We start from the raw sequence: 12,181 nt of genomic DNA on the forward strand, positions 1-12,181 counted from the left end.
AATGGATGTTAATTATACTCTTCATGCCTTCTGTTTTAAGAAATGGGAAATAACTTTACACACATAAGCAAACCCTAAACTAATGTTTGGTTCTTAGAAGCTTGATACCAGCATTACTTAGAAAGAGCAGTAAGTCAGAAACTCAAGGCAGAAAGCAAAATGGCCTGTTCCATTACTGGTATAGTAGTATAGAATAGAGGCAAATCACATGTCTTTATAAAATAGAACAGAAGTTTATTTTTTCAGACCAGTTGCTTAGCTTTGGTCAGAAATATAATGTTAGAGAATATTTACACACAGTAAAATGCTTGTATTAAAATATGCAGAGCTGAGTACATAGTCAAATTAACATGAGTAAAATAATCCCAAAGACTACAACTTTGAAGATAGTGCATTGTCTGAGCCAAAGTAGTGGAGTGGTTCCCTCTTCCCTTTTAAAGTCCTCTGTATGTTAATGTGGTTTGGAGTGGTCTCTACTAAAAAGACAAAAAATTAGCCGGGCGTGGTGGCGGGCGCCTGTAGTTCCAGCTACTCGGGAGGCTGAGGCAGGAGAATGGCGTGAACCCGGGAGGGGGAGATTGCAGTGAGCCGAGATCATGCCATTGCACTCCACCCTGAGTGACAGAGCGAGACTCTGTCTTTTAAAAAAAAAAGAAAGAAAGAAAATATATATATATATATATATATGTCTTCATGTGCTATGAAAAAGGTTTTTTTTGTTTTTTTTTTTTTTCAAAAAAGGGACCTTTGAATCTCTGTCCTCTTTTCAGAAAATTGAGAGGATCTTGCAGGTATAAAGTGGGTAAGATACTTCTGTCGTTTACAAGTGGGAGAAGTGGAAGGTTAAAAATGAGATGGTCCCATTGTGTTAATAAAACAAAGTCAGACAAACGTAATTGCCTGGCTAGGTGATTTTCTTTTCTACTCAGTGCATTTAGTGGATAGCCATGAAGTTTATAAAAAGTGTTAAAAGTGTATCTGTAAAAACAACCACCTGAAAAAGTTATTTTAGTGGTTACAGTGAAAAGCTAGAATTCATACAATTTCATATAGGAAAGTATTTCCAGTGAGTAGTGTTTTTTGGTCAGAACTAAGAGTTGAGCTGGTTTATTCCATTTTACCATGCCTGTACTGTAGAGGAAAGGGGAAGTATATGGAATACACTTGTGAATACAGTTGGTAGGATACATTAACACTTTTCTGAGTGAGCTGCTCGTTTTTCCTCAATATTGTACATATTTTTCTTAAGCTCTTCTTTAAAAGATAAATATTTTTCATACTTCTGTTAAATCCTCAAGGATTAACTCTGAGTCACAATTTGTGGTATTTTAAATCTTTTTAAATAAATCTGTATATTTGCAACTAAATCAAAACAGTAAAACATTTCACAGGGTAGGGTCTGATGACCATTTTATAATCAACATTTTTAGATACCACAACAGGTATTTATGAGCATCCACTGAAATTATGGCATTATGTCATATAAATATGCAAAAATTCATTTTTCTATTCTTGTGTTTATGCATAAGAAAGAAAATGCCGGGCATGATGGCTCCCTGTAATCCCAGCACTTTGAGAGGCTGAGGCAGATAGATCACGAAGTCAGGAGATTGAGACCATCCTGGCCAACATGGTGAAACCCTGTCTCTACTAAAAATACAAAAATTAGCTGGGTGTGGTGGCGCATGCCTGTAGTCCCAGCTACTCGGGAGGCTGAGGCAGGAGAATTGCTTGAACCAGGGAGTCAGAGGTTGCAGTGAACCGAGATTGTGCCACTGCACTCTAGCCTGGTGGCAGAGCAAGACTCTGACTTTAAAAAAAGAAAAGAAAAAGACATTTCTGTGCTACCCACAGAGGGGTCCATATGGCATTGTTCTGGATTCCCGTCATAACTTAAAGGGAAACTTTCACAATGTCCAGAGACCTTGATGGCCTGTGGATGAAGGAGGTAGATGTCCTTTAGTTCCTTGCAGCAGGAACCCACTTAGGTGGCACTAATCTTGACTTCCAGATGGGACAGTACATCTATAAAAGGAAAAGTGATGGCATCTACATCATACATCTGAAGAGGACCTGGGAGAAGCTTCTGCTGGCAGCTCGTACCATTGTTCCCATTGAAAACCCTGCGGATGTCAGTGTTATATCCTCCAGGAATACCGACCAGAGGGCCATGCTGAAGTTTGCTGTTGCCACTGGAGCCAATCCAATTGCTGGCTGCTTCATTCCTGGAACCTTCAGTAACCAGGTGCAAGCAGCCTTCTGGGAGCCACGGCTTCTTGTGGTTACTGACTCCAGAGCTGACCACCAGCCTTTCACGGAGGCATCTTATGTTAACCTACCTACCATTGCTCTGTGTAACACAGATTCTCCTCTGTACCGTGTGGACATTGCCATCCCATGCAACAACAAAGGAGCTCACTCTGTGGGTTTGATGTGGATGCTGTCTCAGGAAGTTCTGCGCATGCGTGGCACCATTTACCATGAACACCCATTGGAGGTCATGTCTGAGCTCTACTTCTACAGAGATCCTGAAGTGACTGAAAAAGAAGAGCAGGCTGCTGCTGAAAAGGCAGTGACCAAGGAGGAATTTCAGTGTGAATGGACTGCTCCAGCTCTTGAGTTCACTGCTACTCAGCCTGAGGTTGCACAATGGTCTGAAGGCATGCAGGTGCCTTCTGTGTCTCTTCAGCAGTTCCCTACTAAAGACTGGAGCACTCAGCCTGCCATAGAAGACTGGCCTGCAGCTCTCACTGCTCAGGCCACTGAATGGGTAGGAGCAACCACTGAATGGTCTTAAGCTGTTCTTGCACGGGCTCTTAAGCAACATGGAAAATAAACATCAGTATCTAAATAAAAAAATTTTAAAAAAACAAAAAATTAACTCCTGGCATAAGGTGTCAGATTTTGTTAGATGAGCTATGAAGATTTGACATTACATGGAGCATAGTAAAGATAAAAAGTTAGAAGTTGGTTCAACTTCTCTTTACTCAGGCCAGATTCTCTAACAGAAAATTTTTGAACTTGATTCATCTCGGAGTGCTCAGAATTTTTGAGGAGCAAATCCCAAAACTGCACATTCAGATGAATGGGTCTTAACAGATTTGGAAGTGCTGCTTGCCTTAATTTCTTCTGACTTGACACAAAGTCTGTAATCCCAGCACTTTGGGAGACTGAGGCAGGAGAATCTCTTGAACCCAGGAGTTTGAGACCAGCCTGGGCAACATGTGAGATACTGTCTCAACAAAAAGTTTAAAAAATTAACCAGGTGTGGTGGTGTGTGCCTGTAGCCCCAGCTACATACGAGGGGAGGATCGTTGGAGCCCTGGAGTTCCAGGCTGCAGTGAGCTAAAATGGTGCCACTGCACTCCAGCCTGGGCACAGAGGGAGACCCTGTCTCAAAATAATAGTAATAATAATAAAAAATAATAAATAGAGCTATCAGTGAGTGTCTGCCCTGTGAATGAAACATTTTTTCAGCATCTGCAACATGTAACACAATGCATAGGAGTTCTGATCCTTTCTTGTTTGTTATTGGGATTAGATATACACTGTCATATTTAGCCATATTAATGTGTGATTATTCAGGCTTCATAATTAGGATATGACTTCTTAAGTCCAAGAGGTTGTAAAATGAGCTAAATAAATATGATTGTGGCACATTTATGAATATTATAGTTAAATACATAAAGGCATTATCAAAAGCATGTGGATTTATTCTTATAATTTATTATCTAGAGAAAATAGAGCAGATATTTAACCTCTCTATGGTAAATTAACAAGCCAAATGACATGCATTACTGATGCAGAACTTTGTTCCCTAGTTCAGCTAAACCAGGCTCTTGTCACAACACCAGGAAGGATTAGGAACACAGACACGTTGAAGAGTGAGGGGAACGGAATTTATTGGGCCAAAGAGGAAAAGAAGAAAAAAAGTACCTTCAGTAATGTGAGAGGGCGTCCTCCTAATAGGCTCCCCACCTCACAGACTGAATTCCAGGCCACCACCCAGGAACTGAAAAGGCCAGGCTCCTCCCCGTATCTATCACTCCCCGCTCTGAAGAAGTACATCTACCTGCCTTTAGAGTAAGGATAAGGACGAAGACCAATCTTAACTTCTCCCTGCTGACAAAGGTACCTGTTTTGGGAAAACAGCAGTCAGATCCCCCTCAGAGGCCATCTAGGGTCCCTGGCAAAAGGGGCCATCATTCAAGGCTCCGGTTGCATGACTGCTTGGAGTTTGATGACCTGAAGGTGAGAATAAACAAACCGGGTTATTAGAAAACATGTATCAGAACAGAACGGGGTAGCGGGTAAGGACAGCTCAAAAATCCCAAGGCCTTTTATTGGTTTGCACAGGGAGTGGGAGGCCAAAGCCCGACTGGTTTAAAAAAAAAAAAAAAACAACTTTTACCCTTTTTCCAGCATGTCAGGCTTCTGTGTTCCCTTCCCCCAAGCGCAATCCTAAGTCAACTAGTTTAAGGTTTGGGAAATTAACTTTTCCCAGTTTGGAGGATGCATCCGAGGGGAGGGTCCTGTAGTACAGAGACACAATTACCTATCAGTGAAGGGAGGACAGAGGAGGAAAAAGATTTTTTTTCAAAGGAGTCCTAGGGATTCAGAATGCATTTGAAAGGGGTAGAGACTAAAGGTGAATGGCTACTCATCTAGAAAGAGGGGAGCGAAGCATCCCAAGTTCCCTTCTCTTCCTAGTGAATACCCAGGGTGTGTGAGGCAGAGAAAGTAAAGCATCTCTTTCTTCCATCATTATACCCCCAAGTCCCCGCAACCTCTACAGGGTGCCACCCATGGGTGTCAAAGTGGCCTTCACCTATGTTAACAGGGGGGCCTAGGAGGGTGGGAATATCTGCTCTTACCCACATATGCCCTATCCCCCCTGCTGTCAGTAGCCTTTGAATTCCCTAGACTGCATTTATGCCATGAATATTGGCATAGCCTTTATCCATAAAAGGAGAAGCCTGGCTTAATTGGTAGTAATAAGTCATGCTCACCTGAGCTGTACCTTTTTTTTTTTTTTTTTAACTTCCATTATTGTCTGCTTGTGGACCTCTCAGATCTAGTTTTATTTCCTAGGGCCTTTATCCAAAGCTTAGAATTGAGTTTGAGACAAAAATGTGTCTTAGGGATTGTGTGGACTCCTTATCATAAGCCGAATGCTAAGGTGAAGCTGTGGAATTTAGTCCTCCTCCAACAAGAGAGAGAAAAGGATGTCTTGTGACACACCCAGATAACTGATGGCTATAGTTATGCTTGCTGAGATCTGGGTGCATGGGACCTGTCTTTGGTTAGCTCCCCTGGTCTTACTCTCCCAAAAAGGAAACCTCCGGGTGATGGGCATCCTGTTTATTCCCATCACTTGATAGGAATTGCAGGATAATTGCTGAGAACTAGAATATTGATCCAGATTTTTACATTATCCATCCCCTTAGCTCCTTCTGAGCTGCAGCCAGAGGTTGCTGGTTGGTTCACAGGAATAAGCAGGATTAGTTTAAAATGTAGACAAGAACTTAAAAACAACTAGTGAGTCTAGAATATAATGACAAACGTATGACAAGTTTTGAAACATTTTCTCTCTCTCCAGTTCTCGTTTTTGTTAAAAACAAATCTTGATAGTACTGAGTTGTTTGCAAAATAGACTTTAGTCTTATACTTGGCCCCATTTGCATAAAGTGCAGCCAAAAAAAAAAAAAATACATATATATATATACACACACACACACACTTTTTTTTTTTTTTTTGAGATGGAGTCTTACTCTGTTGCCCAAGTGGGAGTGCAGTAGCATGATCTCGGCTCACTGCAACCTCCACCTCCTGGATTCAAGTGATTCTCCCACCTCAGCCTCCTGAGTAGCTGGTACTACAGGCACGCACCACCACACTTGGCTAATTTTTGTGTTTTTAGTAGAGATGGGGTTTCAACCATGTTGGCCAGGTTGGTCAGGTTGGTCTTGAACTCCTGACCACAAGTGACCTGCCCTCTTCGGCCTCCCAAAGTGCTGGGATTATAAGTGTGAGCCATTGTGCCCAGCCCAAATAATTAATTTAACATAGGCCTTTTAGATTGACTTTGATGGAACTCGGTTCCACAAGGAATCTCAGGACTTTATAAAGCCAAGTCCACCCATGAGTTTGTACCCTCAAATACCTGTGAGTTGGGTAAGCTCCACTCTTCTTGAGATCCCAAGAACATGTGGTTCCCGGGCCTGTTGGAAAGTGACATTCTCTACTCACCACAGGTTAGGAACCCTGTACAGGACTGTGTAGATGAGCTATGAGGCCAATTTTCCCAAGGGGCTTTATTCGGCTCCACAAGTAGAGCTTGACTCCTTAAAGGGAAGCATACCCTTCCAGTCAAAGCCTTGGTAAAACAACTAGTTTCTCCAATTGCATCCTGTTGCAAAAGAAAATGGATTCTTATTGCACTGATGCAAACAATCATATTGCCATAAGTTAAGAATACTCACAACTAGTTTCCAAATTCTGGAGAAGAGAGGCAGAGAGACAAATATGCTGCAAATTTTGTTCACAGGATTATACCTTACTCAATTATTAAAGGCTGTGAATAGCTCAAAATAAGTTTCCTTGGACTCTGATAAACAAGGATCAGCAGTGTTCCAGGCAAAAGTCAAAAAGGTTACTTCAGTTTTCTATTAGTTCAGTCCATTTAGTTAACTCTTGTTTTGCTCAGTATTCGTGAACATTTCAGCTCTCCATGAGTCCTGTACGTTTTTCCTTTATTCCAATGTCACAATCTCCCAAGTTATCAGAAACTTACATTTGAAAGCACTTGTCAAAGTTCTGTAGCTGATTATAAGCCATCTTTTGAAGAAGATCAAAACAAGACAATTGTCTGTGAGTAATGAAATGTCAGGGTAGTTACAGTCAGAAATACAATTGAAAAAGAAATTTGGTTATCTCTGGTTTACAATAACATAACAACCTTAATTGTGATTGATAACATATACTCAGACATTATAATTTTAGAAATCCCATACACTTTTGGAACATATAATAATAATATTCCCTAAGATATAACCTGAAGAAGATTAAACATCATTTTGGCAATCCCATGTACCCAAACATGTCAAATAGTTCTGTTTATCTCTCTTCTGGGTGCTCCAGGGGCCCTCTGTAGCATCCAAAAAGCTAGGTGTCAGCAAAGACAATTTTGAAACTGAAGTTTGATTTTGGGAAGCCTGTTAATTATGTTAGAGGGTTAAAGCACTTGATATTATGAAATAGAATTCCAGATTACCTTAAGTTATTTATTTTGCCAAAATGATGACTCAGAAATTTTTGGAAAAGCAGAAACCTTTTATAACCCCTTAAAACTTTTGCCAAAGAGATTAGTGCCTTAAGAATACCTTATTGTGCTTTTATTTCAGTGCTCAATTTACAGAAAAACCATATTATACCCTTTTGAATTTAGTTAACATGTTCACACTTGGAATTTATTTTGCAAGATTAATTTTTACAATCCTTTCACAACTTGTTTGAACTTTTAGCTTTATCTTATCAAATTCAAAATAATCCTTTAACCCCAGGCAAAAATTTACATTTTGACATCTGCATTTTACCAATGATATTTAGGCTGTTTCTATGTCTCAAAGATTAAAGTTACGTGAACTAAAAGGTACCACAGCTTTTATCTTCCCTTTCAATATTTGATCCAAGCACCTATCCTTCTCTATAATTAATTAGAGCTCTTTTTATAGACATCACATATAACAACACATATAACTACACACACGGGCAGAAGAAAACCCAGTAACCACAAGTTTTTCATTTGCCAACTTCCTAATTGGATGATTTGCCTACGGGTTGAGCCCATAAAGAGACAGGGTTAGGAAAACATGCAGCTTTTAAGGCCTAATAAACAGGCATAACTGGGAGGCAAAAACAGATTTTGAGAGAGATCTATTCACTTTTAATTCTTGGGGTTTCATGAGGAAAATAGAGGTCTGTCCCCTCTCATGCAAGCATTAAGGGTAGCAAGGCAAAATGGAGAAAAATAATTCAGGTGACTAGAAAAAACCCTTTTCCAGCAAAGCAAGATCCAGGAAGAGAAAAACATAAAGGCCTTTTAAATATACCTATAATTTGGATATCCATTTTTAATTAAGCTGAGTGCTGTTTAAGAAAATTCTTTTAAATTCCTTGTTGTCCAACTTTAGCTGCACCAAGTGGTCAGTATTTCTGGCTTTCAAACTTTACTAAAGGCTCAGAAAAGGAAAATCAAGGCAGTTCGTGGAGAGGAAGAGAATAAACAAATAGCAAAAGTCACATAGATATCAAACCAGAAAGGACTCTGCCTAAGCCAGGATTGAGCCTGGGCTGCCACTGTAAAATGGCAGAGGCTAAAGAAAGCATTGCCACATGTTTACAGGTCACACTTCCAAGGACGTAAAACAAGATGGAGGCCTGCAGCAAAGTTTGCTACTGACCATACAGAAAGACTCGTTTTTGTTAAAAACAAATCATGATAATTTTTGTTTTTGGCAGGTATCTTATGGCAGCAAAGCACACCAGATTGGCTAAAGCTTAAGACAAACCTCACAAACCCTTTTTCATAATTCAAACTTTACAGAGAAATTAACAGTTATCCTTATTCCTGGTCTAGTAAAATATCTGCAAAAAAAAAAAAAAAAAAAAAGGGCCTCACTTTAAAGTTAACTCCTGACCTGGTGGAGAAGAGGAAGACAGCTTAAATGCAAGGCTGTGTTAACTACTAACAGGGTGGAGAAAAGAAAAAGATGCCTGAGGAAGAACCTCTCATTCTTATGCAAATAGGTCTCTCAATGTCTACTAGGAGAGAGACCTGGTGGGGAATGCTGGCCAGTCCGCTGCGCAAAGGCCTTTTAGCCTTAGCCACCACTGTGTATCTCAAAAAAAGGAGGAAAAGGCGGACTTTCTCGATCCCTGGGAGTGAAGGGAGTTGTGGGGAGGCGTAATTTCCTCTAACCTCAGAAGTCTGAGGACAAAAAGGCTTAGAAATGAAAGGTAAAAAGATTTTTTGGTTTGCATCTTACGCTTTCTCATGCCCCATATTTGGGCACCAAAAATGATGCAGAATTTTGTTCTTAGTTCAACTAAAACTGGGTTTTTGTCACATGACCTGGAAGGATTAGGAACACATTGAAGGACACTTTGAGGGGAACGGAATTTATTGGGCAAAAAAGGAAAAGAAGAAGAATAAACTTCCAGCAAAGCGAGATGGGGTCCTTCTAACAGGCCCCCCAACCTCACGGATTGAATACGAGGCCACCACACGGGAACTGAAGAGGCTTCAGTTTCAACCCAGCTTTTTCTGTTCAATAATAATAATATAAATAACGATATAAATTTGAACAGATTTATTCATGTATGAACATTTGCCTTTTTCTGGATTATTTATGGCCTTCTATTCCTAACCAGACGAACAGAGCATTTTTTTTCTGGGTCTTTAATATACTTGGTTATGGCAGTGACTACAGCGGGATTTTATTCTAGAATTTCACCTGGTTTTCAAATTGCTTCATTCTGTACAATTTAGCTCTTTTCGTATTTCTCTCAAAACATAGTTAAGGGAATAATAAATTACTTCTTTACGTGCTGGGCCTCTTTTCATGAAAATACTACAATAATCCACTACATGGCAAATAAAGTTATGAGCTGAGGGAAGAGGTCATGCCTTAAAGAAGCTCTTTCCTTGAACATGAATAGACTTTATTTTCACCATCCCAGAATTAGAAGTATTTCTCTCTAGTCTGCTAAGAGGTAGAAAGAAAAGAATGATCATCGAAATAAACACAGGGTAAAGAGCTGACCCTGGTACTCACAGGACCACGGGCCTGGTGGCTCACGCCTGTAATCCCAGCACGCTGGGAGACCGAGGCGGGTAGATCATGAGGTCAGAAGATCGAGACCATCCTGGCTAACACGGCGAAACCCCGCCTCTACTAAAAATACAAAAATTAGCCGGGCGTGGTGGCGGGCGCCTGTAGTCCCAGCTACTCGGGAGGCTGAGGCAGGAGAATGGTGTGAACCTGGGAGGCGGAGCTTACAGTGAGCCCAGATCGTACCACTGCACTCCAGCCTGGGCGACAGAGCGAGACTCTGTCTCAAAAAAAAAAAAGAAAAAGAAAACGTGTAATTAAATGGGTCTCCTTGGAAGGTTGGGTTGGCTCAGGAAGCACTTTATTATCATGGAATTTTAAAGTATCTTTCTCTTCCACTAAGTACATTGTAGAACAGCTTCCTTCTCGTAGCCTCAAAACTGAAGACTGTTCAAGGCAAGGTTAGCCGTGGCTTTTTTAGAGGAGCTGGAATATAGAGAGAGTCCTACTCTTTAGATCTCTTTGACAAGAATAAAAAATACTTGCTGTATAAAGGTCGCCATTTAGGTAGTGTTTGTTTAGCTGACATTGTCATGATTTATTCTGTTTTTGTGTGTTGAAACAGTTTGTCTCCAAAGTAGCTTTGTTTTTCCAAAAATTCTTTAACTGTGATAGACGTAATAGTTAAACTTTGTGTTGCAGATCCTGTAAAGCCACCTGGCAGCTCCTTACAAGCACCAGCTGATTTACCTTTAGCTATAAATACAGCACCACCATCCACCCAGGCGGATTCATCCTCTGCTACTCTACCTCCTCCATATCAGCTAATCAATGTTCCACCACACCTGGAAACTCTTGGCATTCAGGAGGATCCTCAAGACTACCTGTTGCTCATCAACTGTCAAAGCAAGAAACCCGAACCCACCAGGTAAATTATACATGCCGGTGTGAGAGAGACATAGACAGAGGCGTATGTTTGTGTGTACACATTAAGATTCTTACCTTTTAAACTTTTTAAATTTTGACTTGCAGGCTTGAAAGAAACCATCTGTATAGGCATATGTTTAGGCTTTATATTTCAGGTTTACATTCCCCAATTGATTTCTGATATTCAGGAGATTGTATCCAGGAGACACAATCTCTGCCATCTTTAACAAAGAGCAGTTTTCCCTACAAGGCTCTTTTGGAAGTCTGTCTACTATTTTGTAGTCTTTGTTACAGACTCACAGTATTACTTGCTTAACAGATTTCACTGATTTATAAATGGTGATCTTGCTCCATTTCTTATGTGATTGTAAACCAGCCAAGGGTCATCTTTTGTTTCTGAAGAAGGAGAGGAATACCTTCTACTAGAAGATTTTGAAAGCAAAACGATTCCATTGCAGTGAGTGTGTTGTGGTGGTTTGGATCTGTGTGAGAAATTAATCATACAGGTAAAATCCCGATATAGCAAATTCCATGGAATATACAAATTGGATGTTAGTGAAATTTGATCAAATATATTCCTAAAAAATTATGAAACTTTTAGTCTTCATATCTAGCAGTGAAGCAGAGCTTACCCTTTTTTTTTAACTTTTTTTTTTTTTTTTTAAAAAAGAGACAAGGTCTTGCTCTGTTGCCCAGGCTGGAGTGCAGTGGCACACTCATAGGTCACTGTAACCCCAAACTCCTGGGCTCAAGTATTCCTCCCGCCTCAGCCTCCTAAAGCACTGGGATTGCAGGTGTGAGCCACTGCACTTGGCCTCCCTTTACAAATTTTTAAGTAGAAGTATATGGAGTACAGCACTTGACTGAAGGAATCATCAAGCCTGTCCCAAATTCTTGGTTTCTCTACCATCTCCTTCCCTGCCCCCACACCCCTTTCCTCTTCTAAGCTATAAGGCATTTTAATTGGATCCTCCTTATTCCTTGACGTTGAATAGTTGGAAGAGTTAAGGCAGTAAAGAGTCAAGAAGCAGTTGTTTTACTGTTTTTAAAAGGAGCAGAAAAATGATTGAGAGGTCAGTCTCTGCCATTAATAGCTGTGTGACAATTAGTGATACCAGTCAATTGAGTATATTTTATTTATGTATTAATCAGCTGGGGTCTGGATAGAGACTATATTTCTTGATAGACATGAAAAATGTTTTTTTAAACAAGATTATTATATTTTTTAAGCATTATTTTATGACAAAAAGATTTTTTTAAATGCAGAAAGTGATTATTACTAGACTAGGATCAGACAAAGTACTTGTTCAAAAATTTTGATGTAGAATATGTTAAGATTCACAAAATAGTTTCTCTGAACCATGCCCTGAGATGATGGAAACAGCTCACATTCATTCCAAAGCTGGATTTCTATGTATTTG

The 12,181-nt window shown here is 40.1% G+C and overlaps 1 protein-coding gene and 1 pseudogene across 4 annotated transcripts in view; both read left to right on the forward strand.

Annotated features, from left to right (window-relative positions):
• The window catches only part of GAB1 (GRB2 associated binding protein 1), a 128,875-nt gene that overhangs the window by 85,854 nt on the left and 30,840 nt on the right, over nt 1–12,181 (forward strand). For all 3 annotated transcript variants that reach the window (XM_025386179.1, XM_025386180.1, XM_025386182.1), the window contains exon 3: nt 10,536–10,761. In XM_025386179.1, the coding sequence (XP_025241964.1) occupies nt 10,536–10,761 (226 nt within the window). The remainder of the gene's footprint in view (nt 1–10,535; nt 10,762–12,181) is intronic.
• Nucleotides 1,913–3,527, forward strand: LOC112625009 (annotated as a pseudogene). The gene has a single exon (XR_003119504.1). The product of XR_003119504.1 is annotated as a 40S ribosomal protein SA-like (transcript).

Source organism: Theropithecus gelada, chromosome 5 (genome assembly GCF_003255815.1).
Source record: "Theropithecus gelada isolate Dixy chromosome 5, Tgel_1.0, whole genome shotgun sequence".
In the NCBI taxonomy this organism is placed as follows: domain Eukaryota; kingdom Metazoa; phylum Chordata; class Mammalia; order Primates; family Cercopithecidae; genus Theropithecus; species Theropithecus gelada.